At 36.6% G+C, this 19,789-nt stretch overlaps 4 protein-coding genes across 4 annotated transcripts; 2 read left to right on the forward strand and 2 right to left on the reverse strand.

The window, feature by feature from the left end:
* The first annotated feature begins 5,283 nt into the window (after positions 1-5,283).
* LOC145067806 (auxin-responsive protein SAUR19-like) lies at positions 5,284-5,583 on the forward strand. The gene has a single exon (XM_079014851.1). The coding sequence runs from the start codon at positions 5,284-5,286 to the stop codon at positions 5,581-5,583; it is 300 nt and encodes a 99-aa protein (XP_078870977.1).
* Positions 5,584-10,164: 4,581 nt separating this feature from the next.
* On the reverse strand, positions 10,165-10,467 carry LOC145067807 (auxin-induced protein 15A-like). Its single transcript, XM_079014852.1, has one exon. The coding sequence runs from the start codon at positions 10,465-10,467 to the stop codon at positions 10,165-10,167; it is 303 nt and encodes a 100-aa protein (XP_078870978.1).
* Positions 10,468-17,943: 7,476 nt separating this feature from the next.
* On the reverse strand, positions 17,944-18,539 carry LOC145066256 (auxin-induced protein 15A-like). Its single transcript, XM_079013461.1, has one exon. It carries the CDS (start codon positions 18,431-18,433, stop codon positions 18,131-18,133), a length of 303 nt encoding a protein of 100 aa, XP_078869587.1. The 5' UTR covers positions 18,434-18,539; the 3' UTR covers positions 17,944-18,130.
* Positions 18,540-19,269: 730 nt separating this feature from the next.
* Positions 19,270-19,569, forward strand: LOC145067808 (auxin-responsive protein SAUR19-like). Its single transcript, XM_079014853.1, has one exon. The coding sequence runs from the start codon at positions 19,270-19,272 to the stop codon at positions 19,567-19,569; it is 300 nt and encodes a 99-aa protein (XP_078870979.1).
* The last annotated feature ends 220 nt before the right edge of the window (positions 19,570-19,789 follow it).

Below are 19,789 nucleotides of genomic sequence, written 5' to 3' on the forward strand. Positions count from 1 at the left end.
TTCCTGCTATCGCCATTATTGCCGTCGCCGTATTTGCCGCCAGAGTTCCTTCTTCGACTTTAACTATTTTTGGCATTTTAAACCAATTTATGCATCAATTTTTGGTAAGTATTCCTGTTTTTTTGTTTTACTTTCAGGATAAGGAGGCAAATTTCACAACAAGAAGACTCACGCCTCCTGCTATAATGTGTGAGGCATGTTTGTTGGAAAAAATGGTCAGGTAACCGTCTAAGGTTTAAATGTGAATAATACATCTTTTCATAAGTGAGTATGAATTTGTTCTTATCTCTGATGTCTTGCTTAACATATAATGTTTTTTATACTTTCTGAAAAGTTTCAGGTCAGAGCTTTGCATTACTTGCATTCCAACTGCATGATTTCATTGTGACATGAAGCCACAAAACATCTTGGTATGTTCTGGGGTGATGTTAAGGTAAATGTTTGGAAACTCAACAATATTTATGTTAAATAACAACTTTTTTAAGCCATAACAATTTGTAATGACTAAAATTACAATTTATTTTAGCCATAATCATTCCCCTTTTCCATATGAAATAACTTTGTATTTTGGGTTTGCACGAACAATGTAGACAAATATAATTGTCTTTACTTTCAATTCAAGGTACAACCATGAATTATCCTTACTACAAACCATACTATCTGTATACGGAAAAAAAATGATGTCCCACTTGGGAAATAGAAGGAAAAGAAAATAAGGGTAATGCTTTAGTAAGAAAAGAAAATTAAAATATCATTTGATATAAACAAAATTAAGAATATGAAAAGAAAGTAAGATGTTATATTAGACAACATACTGAAATTACATTTCTTTTTCTTTCATTTAGTCCGATCAGAATGCAAGAAATATTTGTATTTTTTGTGATCATTGATTATTTTGTGTTGAAACAGGAACAATATGATTCAAAATTCAAATTGAAGAACACTTGTCGGCATTTATCGATTCAGCTTACTCGGCAATTTGCCAAGCAATCCACCATATAATTCTCAAATTTATGTATGTAAGCATTTAAATAAACATTTGTAGTTGACACTTTTAATGTGTATTATTAGACACATTTAATGTATTATTAGACAATGTTCATTTGTAATATGTATTTGTATTTGAGACTTTTAGGTTTATTAGTTTTATTGTAATGTTATTTGTTTTTTGGTTGAATTTCATTATTATTATTAGTTTAATGTAATGAGTTTTTCCAATATTTTGAACAAAAAAAAACTAGATTTTTTATAAATTTTTGCTGTTTTTTTTATTATTTTAAATTAAAAGTAATTACCTACGGATTACCTACAAAAAAATCCGTAGGTAATGTTAGCCGTAGCAATTCCGTAGCTATATATTTCCGTAACAATTGCGTAGCTATTCCATAGCTATTTTGTTCCGTAGCTATTATTTATTTCCGTAGCTATTCTGTAGAAAATCCGTAGTTACTTATTTCCATAGCTGTTCCGTAGCTATGTTAGCTACGGAAAATTCTGTAGCTATTCCGTAGTGATTCCGTAGCTATAATTTTCCCACGGGCTATTATGCTACATGCATTTTTCCGTAGCAATTCCGTAGCTATTTACTTATAGCTACAGAATAGCTACGGATTGTGCTGTAGCTATTGCACTAGTTTTCTAGTAGTGTAACCTGGATTTCTTCCAGCAACATTCATTATCTTGAAGCATCCAAACTTCAAGCATCATTAAATTTGACATTCCCATGAAGAGTATCATCCATGGGCATATATATTCATCATCCTTTTTTTACATGAAAATCATCACATTCACCATGCCTTTTTGTAACCATCTGACACATAATACTCCTTTTTGCCTTACTCCACGTCAAGACCACAACTTGTACTTGTTTACAATATTTTACATCATCTTTTTTTAGTAAGAACATGTGTAACTTCTGACTACTTTGAATGATTTCAAGGAATGCTGTTATGAATCATATGGATAATAAGTATTTTTAATTTCTGAAAAGTATCTTATTTTAGGGAATTATCTTGTTTCAGTTTTTAACGTTGGTAATTAGGATCATTTAGTATTAGAGTCTTTTGTTTATCCCTATTTCAAGGGTAGTTGTTTATGAAATAAAATTATGCTTGAAGTCAACTGCTTTTAATCTCTTAGAATAGTTTAACCTAGTCTCCTCTCAATGGGAGATTAGGTGTTAGTAATACTCCCGACTGTAAGAAGTACAAGTACAGGTCCTGTCACGAGAGCTAGATCTCGGGGCGTAACAAATTTGGTATCAGAGCCACTCGTAATGTCTACTCAACAGGAAGAATTGATGAAGAAGCTAGAAGCTTTCATGATCCAGCAAACTCAGAGTACCCTTGAACTGAAGGGGGCAGTCGAAGCCTTGCAGGCCAAGCATGCGGCGCTGGAAGAGAGTTTATCACAATCCCAAAACCAGGTCAACAAACAAGGGTCTGAAGCAAGCGTGGAAGAAGAAGAGATGGACCAGCAATTTGAAGATAGCGGCGAGCTAGGCCGAGGAAGGGGCAAGGGCATCATCACCGGCAGCGCACCAGGTGGCAAGATGACGAGTTCCTTCACGGTGTTAGGTCAAGGCAAGGGGTCGTTTGGATCAAACCCCTTGGGAACAAGACGGGGAGTAGGGAGGGGGTTTGATTCTTGGCGCAATGCAGAACCACAATCATTCAAACACCGCTGGATTTCCACAAGGCTGAAGGATCGGGACACAATCGGCATATTGAACAAGAACAGGCGCATAAAAGTTGGAATGAATTTGATGAAGGAGGTTACTGTGGCGATCGGGTGCCTAGATTCGCCAAGATGGAGTTTCCGGTGTATGAGGGCAAGGGTGACTCACTCGAATGGTTACAGAAGTGTGAGGACTTCTTTGAAGAACAACAAACACCGCCGGAGGCTTGGGTCCGCCAAGCAACTTTCGCCCTATTGGGCTGGGCAAATGGGTGGTACCGAAACCTGAGAAGAATGAAAAATTGTTTGAATTGGGTCAATTTTTTGGAAGAATGCAAAATCCGTTTCGGCCTGCCTATAAGCTTGAATCCCTTAGGTGAATTAACTTGGCTTCGACAAGTAGGGATAGTAGAAGACTACTGTGAAAGCTTCGAATTGTTGTTGGGTAGGACGACGGGGGTCATACCGGAGCAAAGAATTTGGAAATTTTGTGTGGGGCTAATAAACGTGATAAGATATGAGGTTGAATTTGCAAGACCCATAAATCTATACTATGTCAGGAATCTAGCCAGACAAATTGAGCTAAGGGTGTCAGAAGCAGGACAAGCAATAGGTGTCGGGCCTACAGGAAACCAAACCTCGACTGCAAGCCAAAAACGAGAATCAACAGGAAAAGGAGGAGCTGGAAACTACAAAACTGAAACACTAAATCAGGCCTGGAAAAAACTAACGTCTGCATAAATGGCAGAGAGGCAGGCTAAGGGCTTCTGCTTCAATTGTGATGAAATATTATTGGGCATAAATGTGCCAAGCTCTTTTGCATCATGATGGATAATGAGGAAGATGACGCTAATGGGTGACTATTGAGCTTGAGAACAAGATCAATGCGGAGGAGGGAGTAATGTTATGAATCATATGGATAATAAGTATTTTTAATTTCTGGAAAGTATCTTATTTTAGGGAATTATCTTGTTTCAGTTTTTAAAGTTGGTAATTAGGATCATTTAGTATTTGAGTCGATTTGGGTGATCTTTGTTTCCTTATTAGAGTCTTTTGTTTATCCCTATTTACATGGTTGTTGTTTATGAAATAAAACTATGCTTGAAGTCAAATGCTTTTAATATCTTAGAATAGTTTAACCTAGTCTCCTCTCAATAGGAGATTAGGTGATAGTAATACTCACGGCTGTAGGAAGTACAAGTACAGGTCTGTCACGAGATCTAGATCCCGGAGCGTAACAAATGGCCATTGATTTTCGTCCCCATGGTACACGTTTTCTGAATACCTATATTTTGAACTAGATTTGACAACACATAGGCACGCTTTCATCCTTTGACAAATGAAGATATTATCTTTCTTCGTAATACTTTTGTATATCAAACAACAAACTTTGGTTCATACCAAGATCTTTTCACTTGGCATGCATCATACACTACACATTGAACAAACATCGTTCCATCAATCTTTGGTTCCTTTACAGAACCATAAATCATCATCATCATCATCATCATCATCATCATCATTATCATCATCATCATCGACCCTAGAATCTTTTCATATGGATCAGAAGTACTTCGAATTCAAACGCACATGTGCTCAATCCGTGACTCCATTTATTATGAAGAACGGTGGATCACTAGCAAGGCTTGGATAAATGATTGCCACTCAATGGATGAAACACATATCACCCAGCACAGGGAGCGAAGATGGTGCCATCGGTCCCATTACAAGGGACAGAAACAACAAGACTCCCACCACCGGTCCTATACCACAACCATATTCCATCTCATCCACATATTCTTCGATGCTTTCTCCATTTTCTTCATCTGTCATTCTTGAACCAAAAGGCTCTGATACCACTTTGTTGGAGAAAGCGTATCGAAACAAGAAGATAGAAGGAGATATTGTGCAGGAAACAAATAGAATTTTTTATTAATTTCACAACATCACAATTAGTTTACTTACACGCATATATAATGTTTGAACCATCACAATGGTTCACCTAAACTATCACAACAGTTCATAACTTGACAGTAAAACTAACTTATAACTGCCATATTTAATAGGATATAATATAACTAACTAACAATCAAGGTTAATTCTAACAAAGAACACTACAAACATCATGGGCCCATGTGATATTAATGGGAGTGTGGCTCTGCTTCCTAACAAACCTATAGTTCTGGCTAAAATCATTGAGGTTTTCTTACAACAGGTGTGGCCTATGATGTATTATGTTTATGGATATAATTCATCGCATTGATTAGGAAACCTTTGTACAGGCATCATCACATGGTTTTTGTATTTCAATGGACCAACCAATCCTTGAAATATTTTTTGATCCTATATTGGCCTTTAGATTCAAAAATTAATTATGTATTTTCTTTCTTTTTACAAGAGGAAAGACAAAGGCATGTGGTATTGATCCCATTTCCACCATATGTCACCATCCTTAATCTAATTTTCCATATATCGTATGGATATATAAACCATTCAAGATGAATAACACAACCACAAATTCACAGATTTTCCCCAAGAAGTCGTACTTTGAGAATTTTCATTCACCGTAAGCGTTTTGAAGTTAACAGACAATACCCTCCTTATAAAATGGCCATTCTTATGCCCCACATCACTCAAGCAAAGCAAATTCTTAAACGGTCATTCTCAAATGGAAGTAGCACAACAAAATCTATGGATATCCCAAAAGGCTGTTTAGCGGTTTATGTTGGTAACAAAGAGAAGAAGAGATTTGTAGTTCCCGTATGGTTGTTAATGCAACCTACTTTTCAACAACTGCTAGATCAGGCTGAGGAAGAATTTGGGTATAGTCATCCAATGGGTGGCCTCACTATTCCATGTAGCGAATATATGTTCACCAATTTAGCTTCTCGTTTGGGCGCATTATGACTTGTATAAAGCATTTTTAGTTATCATGCGTAGTTAAATGTCCGGTAGAATTTTTTTTTTATCATTTGTAATTATGTACCATTTTTGTAAGAAAGTTGAACCAAAACTATTTAGAATTTATTGGATTTTGCTTAGTGTTATGCGATAAGAAATGCAGAAAATTGCATCATCCACTATTTTGGCTATAATAATTATGTGCGTCCCTAAGAAGATAAAACCACATCATATCAGTTTGTTTTTTCAGAAACCGGTATGCAAAATGATAAAATGAATTAGGAAAAGTGTATATGAGAATGGATCATGAGCTTTGTCTCCATCCATTTTCCTGCATGTAATAAATTTATATTTTTATACCCAAAGGGCATACCATATAGACACACATATCATGAAACAACTCTAAAAAAGTATGCTGAGCATAAAAAGTAATAAATATAGTGTTGGAGAAAGGCATTGAAACATAAAGATAGAAAGAGATTAAAATCAATACAGATTTTTTTATTAAATACAATATCATCAATATTCATACAGTTTACATGTTTGAAGGTATTTATACACACATACAAACAGATACAACCCTTTCACAACCATTGCACCCCTTCGCTTTGACTAACTAACTTTCCAGATATAACTAACTTATAATAACTAATTTTAACAGGATTAACTACTACAACATAATTACCAAAATAACCCTAATTCTGTCTAGATTAACTTTCAACACTCCCCCTTAATCTAGACTTATTCACTCTTGGCCTTTTTTATTTTCATTGCAGTCGATTAGATGATTCCAACAGCACCCTCACGGAGAACACTTTAACACCTTTTAACCTTTGGTCCTTCTGGCTTTTTTGAGAATATAGTTCAAATATAGGGCCTCTGGTTCAGGTGTCTTATGATTTCTGAGCATGCCTCCTTTGTTTGACCATACATGAAATTGGACTGAAAAGTCCATAACCAAGTACATGCTCCATATCTTTTGTGTCCTTTATTGATAATCTTTCACACAAACACCATCCGATAACCTCTTTTCGTCAGATTTCTCTAGAATATCACTATCTTCATTAGGACTCCTTACACTCATCATTTTCTTCATCCATTCGATCACCTCTTTTCGTCAATGACCGATATTTTCCATCTTTCATTTATGTTTTCTTTTCGTGATTATCTTTCAAGATATAGTAGTAGATTAGAATGGGACTTTAGTTTACACATATAATGAAATAACTCCAAAAGAGTATGTTGACGCCTATGGAGCTCACACATTTGTCACTTGATATTCATTGGAAGACAACTAGAGGACCTGCAACAATCTGATAGCTATTACTGGAGGAATGCAAACTTATTTAATACAAATATACAAGAGTTTCTTATAGATTATTCTGGCAATAGGCTACATAGGGAAACCTTAATGAATCAGATGAAGGTTATGGCTTGTTTTAATCATATATAATTAAAGAGCCACATATACAAAATTTATTTTGATGATGTCTGCTTTTTATAGATAAATCTTTAATTCATATGAAAATGGTAGAATCCCTCTAGATGTGTATGTCTCCACACCTCTCCTGCTATCCACTCGTGTAAAGCCTAATACATAGTGATAAATGGGAAGTTTGGACTAATCTGGCAACAAATATTGATTACTTGTTGCCCCTACAAGAATAAGCATCTATAGGGATGACACTTATCGTCCCTATAGGCACTCTATAGGCACTCTATAGGGACGACATGTCGTCCCCATAGAGTTGACCAATCTTTTGAACCTACAACGTCGACTTCTCATCTCAACATGTTAAGCGGGAAAATAAGCAGATTTGGCGCGTTTTGTGGATAACTATCAAGACGACATGTTGTCCTAAAGAACCCAAAAATAAATATTTTTTGAGGCTATAGGGATGATATGTCGTCCCTATAGGGTTAAGATCGATAAGCCCCTTTCCCTTGAGTTGTCTCGGATCATCTCTGTTGCTCTCTCAAGGCGATTTGCTCACATCGATTAGCTTCTCTCAGGTGTTTAACCTAACATTTTAACACAAGCTTATTCACGCCTCCATCTCCATTTCTTTCATAGGTTTGTTCAAGGCTTTTAAAGCTCAATCAGTTTTTCCTTAAAGTTCATTCAAGTTCATCGCATCTCGAGTTTTCTAAGTTTTTTTGTTCCTTCTTCTCCATCCCTAACTTGTGATTTTTTATGGTTTCACAGCTTCTTCTTTTGAAGGAGGCTTATATCTTCCCCAACGTAGCTTCTTCAATTAAAAGGTATTTTGTTTTTTTCACCGATATATGTTTTCAGTACCGATTCTCTTGTTGCTAAATCACTTTTCTTTCCAGGTTCATATGCTATATTTATATCTTATTTAGGGTTCTTAAGCTTTTTAATTGTTGATTTTCAATGCATAATGATTAAACACCAACAATTGGGATCTGAAGAACATACTCCTCCATTGATTATTTACAATCTTTATAATCCAATTTGATAGTATCATATGATTCATTTCATAGTCTGTATGTCTAATTCTTCATTACTTTAGCATAAACATGTTATTCAACACATCTTTGTTGTAATTTTCAACAATGCCATGGATTTGATAGAAACAAATCAATTAATAGTTAAACCATCCTCCTTATACTTGTTCTTGCAACTTTGTGATTTGTTTTCTTTCATCATTGTGTAACTTGCCATGATTGATTGTGAAGTTGAAATCCTCATGTTAAAGTCACTTTTGTCTTAAAGAAGGTTTCAAGTTTCAATTTCTTAATTGTCTCTTGACCTTATTCTTGGATTTTAATCCTTCTCTTCTTCACCTATTCTGAGAAACTACTACTTATATCACCTGCAGTTTGGAATTGAAATTGAAATGGGAATCAGAAGCAAACAAAGGAATCTGCAAAACTACCAAAGGAATAATTCATGTTGAAAAATGGTATGTCAATTGCATTCCATTCTATTCGTTTCAATTTCGTTCCATTCTTTTCTCATGAAACTAATTGACATTCTTCTTGTGGAAATCTCAGGTCAGAAGAGAAAAGATTAGTGAGAGGATGAAGTTCCTTCAAGATCTTGTTCCTGGTTGCAACAAGGTACTAAGAAAAAAAATGTTATTTATTATATATGGAATTTTTGTACAAACTGTTTGTAATTTGAGATGACATTTTTCTTTTTCTTTTAATTTTTAATTAAAGGTGACAGGAAAGGCTGTTATGCTGATGAGATTATAATTTACATATAATCATTACAGAGGCAATTTGAGGTATATACAGACTAATTCAAAGATAAAATATGTTACTAATATATATATATATATATATATATATCGATTTTTTGTAGTGCTTGTCAATGAAATTGGCAATCGTTAATCCTAGAACAGGTATGAACATGGAATCTCTTTTATCTAAAGATTTAAACACTTTTCATATAATATCCAACTTTTTTGTCAATGGGCATTTTAGTAATTCCCATACTTTTATGTCTATGTTTTAGACTTTCCAAAGGGCATCCATATCAAATGTCGTGAAACCTCTTAGTAAATGAATTTTAAAGGCAAGATAGTCTAAGGCCCATGTTAGAAGGAGGATACGAGAACACATTTGGTGGCAGCTTGTGGGGGTGAATCCTTGTTTAATTTGTATAAAACTTATAAACAATTTCAAATTATGTAGTATGTTTTGGTAAACAATTAATTGTATAAGATATTCAAATTTTTTGATATTGTAAGATATTTTAATGTTTTTCTAGTTAAATTTAGTGTTTTTGTTCTTCTGTGTTTGAGAAAAGTAGAAAAATAATCAAACAATAGGAGCTAATTGTAAATTCTATACAACATCTATGGAGACGACATTTTGTTGCTATAGATCTAGCTACAGGGATGACATGTCATCTCTATAGGTCCAACAATGGGGACGACAACCATGAACCAACAACGACGATATGTCATCTCTAAACGGTACCTACGGCGACGGAATCTATAGTGACGACTAAAGTTATCTATTGCGATGGGGCTACAGCGACAAAGGCTTTAGGGACGACTTGTCATCACAATCACCTATAGGGACGACTTTATATAACCTATAGAGACAAAAATTGTCGCCCCTATAGGTCTCATTTTTTGTCTCCCACATGAATTTTTTTGCTTATATGAGAGTTTAATTTGGCAAGAAGATACTCCTAGTATGCTTTAGTTAGGTGTCTGACACTTCAAATCTACTATCATAAATTATGGGCATCTCCCCTTTCCGAGTATTAGCACTGGAGAATTCTTCTTAAGACATGTCTTACATTTAAAGCATAAGATGATTCTATCTTAGGAACCCAAGGAGAAAATACGTATAAGATGCTTAAATCAATCTACATACGATCTTCAAATCGAGTTAAAACTGTTGTTGAGAAAACAATTTACACTGAATTTTGTTTGTCATTCAAGTCTACATTATATAATTAATCAATACATAGTGGATTTGAATGATGTCCGAATTCGAGTTTCAAAACAACCTGAACAACTGATGAGATGTCACATGTTGCAAAAAGGTCAGTGATTACTACTTTATAAAAGAAACTATTTACAAATTCAATGCAATAACTAGAACTCATAATGCGCCTAAACGAGTTGCGAGATCAAAGAATGTCTGCTCACTACATGGGATTGTGAGGCCACCCATTGGATGGTCATATCCATACTCTTCCTTAGCCTGATGTAATAAGTCTTGAAATGAAAGTTGGCTTAACAGTGACACAGGAACCACAAAGCGCTTCTTTTCTTGCTCTTGCTCCCCAATATAAACTGCAAAATAGCCATTTGGTAGATCCGTTGTTGATGTGTGAGTGCCATTTGACAAAGACCTTTGGAGAATTTGTTTTTCTTGAACGATCCGAGGCGTAGGAATACCCATTTTTCTGAAGGTTTCTGAAGGAAGTAAAACAATGTGATTATTTTTTTTCTTAAAAGATTCCGCAGAGGAGCTATAGAGGAAAGCGTGCTGGTGCTTTGCCTATCATATGCTTTATATAATGGTTTATTGATGCTTCAGATTAATGTACTGTAGTTGATAAGAAAGCAATTAAATTACAGATAGGGACATTGTCAAAGAAAGGCAATATCATGTGCTCTGTTTCTCAACTTGCAAGAAAGTATGACCTTGCATATCACGACCATATATTCAGAGATAAAATAATGGATTAAACTTGTACTTGTAACCCAAAAGAATTAATCATGGAGGAAAACATGTATGGCCAGTATTCTCTACGGAAGGTAATCCGTGAAGAGCTCTACAAACATCATGGGCCCATTTGATACTAATGGGAGTGTGGCTCTGCTTCCTAACAAACCCATAGTTTTGTCTAAAAGCACTGGGGATTTCTTACAACAGGTGTGACCTATGATGTATTATGTATATGGATATAATGCATCGCATTGATTAGGAAACCTTTGTAAAGACATCATCACATGGTTTTTTAATTTGGATGGACCAACCAATTCTTGAAATATTTGTGATCCTATATTTTCCTTTAGATTCATAAATTAATTATGTATTTTTTTTTTCCTTTTTACAACAGGAAAGACAAAGGCATGTGATATTGATCCCGTTTCCACCATATGTCACCATCTGTCATCTAATTTTCCGTATATCATATGGATATAAAAATCATAAGATGAATAAAATAACCACACATTCACATCTTTACCCCAAGAAGTCGTGCTTGAAGAATTTTCATTCATCGTAAGCCTTTTGGAGTTAACAGACAATACCCTCCTTATAAAATGGCCATCCTTATGCCCCGCATCACTCAAGCAAAGCAAATTCTTAAACGGTCATTCTCAAATGGAAGTAGCACAACAAAATCTATGGATTTCCCAAAAGGCTGTTTAGCGGTTTATGTTGGTGAGCAAGAGAAGAAGAGATTTGTAGTTCCCGTATGGTTGTTAATGAAACCTACTTTTCAACAACTGCTAGATCAGGCTGAGGAAGAATTTGGGTATAGTCATCCAATGGGTGGCCTCACTATTCCATGTAGCGAATATATGTTCACCGATTTAGCTTCTCGTTTGGGCGCATTATGACACTTGTATACAACATTCTTAGTTATCATGAGTAGTTAAATGACCAGTAGATTTTTTTTTTATCATTTGTAATTAGAGACAATTGTTCCATTTTTGTAAGAAAGTTTAACCATAACTATTTAGAATTTATTGGATTTGGTTTTGCGTTATAAGATAAGAAATGCAGAAAATTGCATCATCCACTATTTTGGCTATAATAATTTCTCATACCATGATGTGCGTCCCCAAGAAGATAAAACCACGTCATATCAGTTTGTTTTTTCAGAAAGCGGTATGCAAAATGATAAAATGAATTAAGAAAAGTCTATATGAACGGATCATGAGCTTTGTCGCCATCCATCTTCCTGCATGTAATAAATTTATATTTTTGTATTCAAAGGGCATGCCATATAGATACACATATCATGAAACAACTATAAAAAGTATGCTGAGCATAAAAATAAAAAGTAATAAATATAGTAGCAGATTAGAATGGGACTTTAGTTTACACATACAATGAAATAACTCCAAAAGAGTATGCTGACGCCTATGGAGCTCACAAATTTGTAACTTGATATTCATTGGAAGAGAACTAGAGGACCTGCTATAATCTGATAGCTATTACTGGAGGAATGCAAACTTATTTAATACAAATATACAAGAGTTTCTTATAGATTATTCTGGCAATAGGCATATATAATTAAACAGCCACATACACAAAATTTATTTTGATGATGTCCGCTTTTTTATTGATAAATCTTTAATTCATATGAAAATGGTAGAATCCCTCTAGGTGTGTATGTCTCCACACCTCTCCTCCTATCCCCTCGCGTAAAGCCTAATACATAGTGATAAATGGGAAGTTTGTGTTGAACACGACTCTTTTATATGGGAAACAACAAGACTTTTATTAAGACACTTAAGGAGAACTTACACTTTGTGAGACTACTACACACTTTGCTTTCTTTGAGGCTTTCTTGGATGGTTTGGAGCAAATGAGCTCCATACCTATTTATAGGCCTCTTAGGAAGGTTCTAGATACTAGTATACACTTACTACATACTAGATAACTCTAGAACTATCTAACATACTCTATATGCTTCCATATGTTTCTAGAATATTCTACCATGTTCTGGAGAGGTCTAGGTTGCTCCAGTGTCTTCTAGAATGATCCATAACCTTCCAGGGTCTTCCATGTCATTCTAGAGTATTCTAGACTCTTCCGGTATATTCCGGAGCCTTCCATAGTCTTCCATAATGTTCTAGAATCTTCTAGAGCATTCTAGAACAAGCTAAAGTCTTCTAGATAATATTTGTTCTTATTGGGCTAGTGATGATTATTAACACTCCCCCTCAGCACTAGCCTCCATTCTTTGTACCATGTTAAGCTGATAGCGAAAACCTTCACATTTTCGAGTACTCAGCCCTTTGGTGAACAAGTCAGCTATTTGGTCATCAGTCTTGATCTGTCGCATCTCAATTTCTTCCATCAAGACTTTCTCTCTGATAAAGTGATAATGCACTTCCACATGCTTTGTTCTAGCGTGAAATACTGGATTTTTTGCCAGCCGAATTGCAGATTGGTTGTCACAGTGAAGTGGTACTGCATAGTCAACTTTTTGATGTAAGTCCTCCATTAGGAATACCAACCATGTACTTTCTTGAGCTGCTACGGCCGCTGCTTTGTACTCCGCTTCCGTGGTTGACAATGATACTGTTGGTTGTCTTTTACTACACCATGATATTGGTCCCGACCCAAGCTTGAACACATACCCAGTGGTTGATCTTCGGGTATCATGGTCTCCTGCATAGTCAGCATCACAATATCCAACCAACTTGCAGTCTTCTCCTCTTTTATACAAGAGACCATAGTCAATTGTACCTTTGACATATCTCAAGATCCGTCGGGCAGCATCCAAATGAGGTTTCTTCGGACTTTGCATGTATCGACTCATAACTCCAACTACATAAGCAATGTCAGGCCGAGATAAAGTTAGGTAGATAAGACTACCTACTAGTTGTCGATACATCATTCCATCGTGCAACTCTTTTCCTTCATGAGCACATATCTTGGCATTTGGCTCTATTGGTGTTGATATTGGCTTACACTCCAACATGCCAAACTTTTGAAGTATATCTCTTGTATACTTTTGTTGGCAGAGGAACAACCCTTCCTTTGTACGATCAACTTCTAACCCCAAGAAGTGTTTAAGCTCCCCTAGCTCTTTCATTTGGAATCGCACCGATAGATTTTCTCTTGTTTGATGGATTTCTCTTTCGTCATCCCCGGTGATGATCAAGTCATCCACATAAACCAACACAATTGCCAACTTCCCTTCTTTTTCTTTGACGAACAGGCTTGAGTCTGCATGTGCAACTGAATAACCACTTCGGGTAAGAAATTCAGCAATCTTACCATACCAGGCTCTTGGTGCCTGCTTCAATCCGTAAAGAGCTTTTCTCAGCTTGCACACATGAGTGGGATTAACTGCATCCTCAAATCCCTTTGGTTGGTTCATGTAGATCTCCCGATCTAATTCTCCATGCAAGAAAGCATTCTTCACATCCATCTGCCATAATTTCCTGTCTTTACTAGCCGCAAGAGCTAGCAGCACCCGTACAGTAGTTATCTTCGCCACTGGACTAAATGTTTCATCATAGTCCAATCCATATTGTTGTGAGAACCCTCGAGCAACCAAACGAGCCTTGTATCTTTCAATTGATCCATCTGTGCGTCGTTTTAATTTATAAACCCACTTGCAGGAAATCGGTTTTATATCTCTTGGTCTTGGTACCAGTTCCCACGTTTGATTCTGCTTTAAGGCTGTAACTTCTTCTTCCATTGCCTTCTGCCATGCTTTATTCTTAACTGCTTCTTCATATGTCTCCGGCTCTTTAACACCGTCTTCTAAAATGGCCGCATTAGCATACTTGGGATTAGGCTTTCGGATTCTTTCCGTCCTTCGAAGTTGTGGAGGCGGCGGCTCCCTTTCACCGGCATCACTTGTTTGAGTTACTTCTTGCTCAATGACATCAGTGTCGCTCGGATCTTCAGGTGTATCAACACTTGACCAAATATGTGCAGTTTGCTCCCCCATCTTTTGTTTTAAAACTTCTTCAATATTTTCCGAGTCTGGTAGTACTTTATTCTCTGAGGACCACCATGTTGCTTCATCGAACACTATATCTCTTGAAGTGTAGCATCTTCCACTTGTTGGATCACAACATCTCCACCCTTTTCTTTGATTGTCGTATCCAACAAATATACACCTGACTGCTTTCTTGTCAAACTTGCTACGTAAATTACTAGGCACAAATACGTAGCAAACGCAGCCAAATACTCGGAAGTAGCTAATAGTAGGTTTCATGTTCCATAGTGTCTCAAATGGTGAGATGAAACCTAACCTTGGTTGGGGAAGTTTATTGATCACATGGGCAGCAGTTTGCATTGCTTCAGCCCAAAATCTTCCTGGGACATTCTTTGCGTGTAGCATGCTTCGACAAATTTCTGCAAGATGTCGATTCTTTCTCTCAGCTACACCATTTTGTTGAGGTGTGTTGGGACATGTGAATTGATGACGTATACCACATTCTTTTAGATAGCGATTGAATTCTTCTGAGGTGTATTCTCCTCCATTGTCTGAGCGTAGACACCGAATCTTCTTTCTCACTTTTCCTTCGACCGTTGTCTTGAATTCTAGGAACTTTGAGAATGTTTCAGATTTTTCTTTCATGAAGAAAACCCACACATATCTCGAATAATCATCAATGAACGTCACCATGTACCGCATCCCGCTGACTGATGTCTGCTTGACTGGACCGAACACATCTGAGTGAATTAACTCTAGTGGCTTCTTTGCTCTAAAATTTGACTCCTTGTATGGTAATTGATGAGCTTTACCATACTGACATCCAGCACAAACAACATCTGTTTTAACTTCAAGTTGAGGTAAGCCATTGAGCATGGATTTCTCCAATATTACCTTCAACTTGTGATAACCAACATGTCCCAGCCGTGCATGCCATAGATCTGCTGTCTCGTTCTTACGAGTCTTGTCTACATAGGTAGACTCTGCGGAGAGCACATAGACAGACTCCACTCTCCGTCCTTCCATTGTTGGCGTTTCTGATATTTTAAGATCTCGATAGACCTTCACATCTTGTGGGCCAAACAAGACGTAGTTGCCTGACGATGTTAGTTGCGATACTGACAACAAGTTCTTCTTCATACCTGGCACGTGATACACATTATGTAGTGACACCATGTCAGATTTATTACCAGGCATGATCGTCGTTTTTCCAATCTGAGCAATTGGAAGTCGTGCATTGTTGGCTGTAAGTACCATGCGACTCCCTTTGTACTCCTTCACGTCTTGTAGTTTGTTCTGATCGCCAGTCATGTGATAGGAGCATCCTGAATCAATGATCCAGTCATTTTCATAGTTGATATGCTCTCCCATCATTGTCATGAGTGCCAACTCATTTTCTTCTATGGCACATAATGCCTCAGCATCCCATTCATCCTCTATTTCCTTTTTGGAAGTTACTACATTGCTTTCCACAGACTTTTTCTTTGACCAACAATCCTTGGACATGTGGCCCCACTTTCCACAGTTGTTGCAGTTGCCTTCGAACCTCCTCCCCCGAGAACTCTTATTGTCGGTCTTTTGAGATCTCCATGGTTGTGAGGTTCCTGGTTGACTCTTCCCTTTGTCAGCATTTTTGTATCCTTCTTTAGGAGGTGGCTTAAAATTCCTTCGACTTTTACTTGTGTAGAGTGCTTCTTCTTCACTCTTCAGCGTGATGCCTCCCATTTGCTTAGCCATAGCTTCTTGGCTAGCCAGCAAATTCTCAAACTCTACAAGTGATGGTTGAGCGGGCCATCCTTGTACAGCAGTAACAAAGCTTCTATATTCCGGCCTCAGTCCATGGATAATGATCCTCTTCATTCGAGCTTCTGCAATGACGGATTGCGGATCTAGTTCAGTAATCTCCCGACATATCGACTTGACCTTGTGGAAATATTGAGCAATCGTCATGTCACGTTGTGAGATTGATAATAGCTCGTTCTCCAAAAGTTGTAGTCTCGTATCATTCTTCTTTGAGAAAAGCGTCACAAACGTATCCCAAGCTTCTTTCGGGGTGTTCTCATCCCGAATATGCTCCAACATCTCTTCTTCGATTGTGGTCTTCAAGGCAAACATTGCTTTGCCTGCTTTGATTTTCCATTTACGTAAAGCACCATTAACGTCTTCCTCTGGTGGCGTAGTTTCGCTTCCACCAACGACCTCCCATAGATCTTGTCCTTGTAAGTAGGACTTCATACATGTTTCCCACGTTTTGTAGTTGTTGTTGTTGAGTTTCTTGATTCCTCCGACGACTTGGAGATCACCCATCGTGTTGGCAGTACCTCGGTAATACCAAACAAGCTAGTTTCGATACTAAACTTGTAGAGTCACAAACTACTCACGATACAACGAGAATCACTCGTTCTCACTATCAAGAAACCTTGCTCTGATACCAGATTGTTGAACACGACTCTTTTATATGGGAAACAACAAGACTTTTATTAAGACACTTAAGGAGAACTTACACTTTGTGAGACTACTACACACTTTGCTTTCTTTGAGGCTTTCTTGGATGGTTTGGAGCAAATGAGCTCCATACCTATTTATAGGCCTCTTAGGAAGGTTCTAGATACTAGTATACACTTACTACATACTAGATAACTCTAGAACTATCTAACATACTCTATATGCTTCCATATGTTTCTAGAATATTCTACCATGTTCTGGAGAGGTCTAGGTTGCTCCAGTGTCTTCTAGAATGATCCATAACCTTCCAGGGTCTTCCATGTCATTCTAGAGTATTCTAGACTCTTCCGGTATATTCCGGAGCCTTCCATAGTCTTCCATAATGTTCTAGAATCTTCTAGAGCATTCTAGAACAAGCTAAAGTCTTCTAGATAATATTTGTTCTTATTGGGCTAGTGATGATTATTAACAGTTTGGACTAAAGTGGCAACAAATATTGATTACTTGTTGCCCCCCACATGGTTATTTTTGCTTATATGAGAGTTTAATTTGGCTAGAAGATACTCCAAGTATGCTTTAGTTAGGTGTTTGATGCTTCAAATCTACTATAAGAAATTATGGGAATCTCTCCTTTCAGACTATTAGCTCTGGAGAATTCTTCTTAAGACTTGTCTTATAGTTAAAACATAAACTGATTCTATCTTAGGAACCCTAGGAGAAAATACGTATAAGATGCTTATATCAATCTACAGACAATCTTCAAATCGAGTTAAAACTGTTCTTGAGAAAACTAGTTACACTGAATTTTGTTTGTCATTCAAGTCTACATTATATCATTAATCAATACAGAGTGGATTTTAAAGAAGTCTGAATTTGAGTTTTAAAACAACCTGGACAACTGATGAGCGTCACATGTCGCAAAAAGGTCAGTGATTAGTGCTAATAAAAAAACTGTTACAACTATAATGCAATAACTTGAACTCATAATGCGCCCAGACGAGTTGCGAGATCAAAGAATGTGTGCTCACTACATGGGATTGTGAGTCCACCCATTGGATGGTCATATCCATACTCTTCCTCTACATGATGTAATAAGTCTTGAAATGAAGGTTGGCTTAACAACGACACAGGAACCACAAAGCGCTTCTTTTCTTGCTCTTTCTCCCCAACATAAACTGCAAAATAGCCTTTTGGTAAATCCATTGTTGATGTGCGTCTTCCATTTGACAAAGATCTTTGGAGAATGTGTTTTGCTTGAATGATCCGAGGCATACGAATACCCATTTTTATGAAGGTTGCTGAAGGAAGTAAAATAATGTGATTATTTTCTTTGTTAAAAGATGCTGCAGAGGAGCTATAGAGGAAAGTGTGCTGGTGCTTTGCCTATTACATGTTTTATATAATGGTTTATTGAAGCTTCAAATTAATGTACTGTAGTTGATAAGAAAGCAATTAAATTACAGATAGGGACGTTGTGACAGAAAGGCAATATCATGTGCTTTGTTTCTCAACTTGCAAGAAAGTATGATCTTACATATCACAACCATATATTCAGAGATAAAATAATGGATTACACTTGTACTTGTATACCTAAAAGAATTAATCATTGAGGAAAACATGTATGGCCAGTATTCTCTATAGAAGGTAAGTGGTGAAGAACTCTACAAACATCATGGGCCCATGTGATGTTAATGGGAGTGTGGCACTGGGGTTTTCTTACAACAGGTGTGGCCTATGATGTATTATGTATATGGATATAATTCATCGCATTGATTAGGAAGCCTTTGTATATAGGCATCATCACATGGTTTTTTTTATTTGGATGGACCAAGCAATCCTTGAAATATATGTGATGCTATATTAGCCTTTAGATTCACAAATTAATTATGTATTTGTTTTTCGTTTTTATAACAGGAAAGACAAAGGCATGTGACCTTGATCCCATTTCCATCATATGTCACTATCTGTCATCTAGTTTTCCATATACCATATGGATATATAAACCATTCAAGATGAACAACACAACCACAGATTCACAGCTTTTCCCCAAGAAGTCGTGCTTTGAGAATTTTCATTCACCGTAAGCCTTTTGAAGTTAACAGACAATACATCCTTATAAAATGGTCATCCTTATGCCCCGCATCACTCAAGCAAAGCAAATTCTTAAACGGTCATTCACAAATGGAAGTAGCACAACGAAATCTATGGATATCCCAAAAGGCTGTTTAGCGGTTTATGTTGGTGAGCAAGAGAAGAAGAGATTTGTAGTTCCCGTATGGTTGTTAATGAAACCTACTTTTCAACAACTGCTTGATCAGGCTGAGGAAGAATTTGGCTATAGTCATCCAATGGGTGGCCTGACTATTCCATGCAGTGAACATACGTTCACCGATTTAGCTTCTCGTTTGGGCGCATTATGACTTGTATACAGCAATTGTTAGTTATCATTTGTAGTTGACTGACCAGTAGAATTTTTTTTTTTTTTTTATCATTTGTAATTAGAGACAATTGTCCCATTTTTGTAAGAAACTTGAACAAGGAACTATTTAGACTTCATTGTATTCTGTTTAGCATTATGAGATAAGAGATGAAATGCAGAAAATTGCACAATCTACTATTTTGGCTCTAAATATTTCTCAC

The sequence above is a fragment of the Lactuca serriola genome, chromosome 8 (assembly GCF_051521515.1).
Source record: "Lactuca serriola cultivar US96UC23 chromosome 8, Lser_US96UC23_V15, whole genome shotgun sequence".
Classification (NCBI taxonomy): Eukaryota; Viridiplantae; Streptophyta; class Magnoliopsida; order Asterales; family Asteraceae; genus Lactuca; species Lactuca serriola.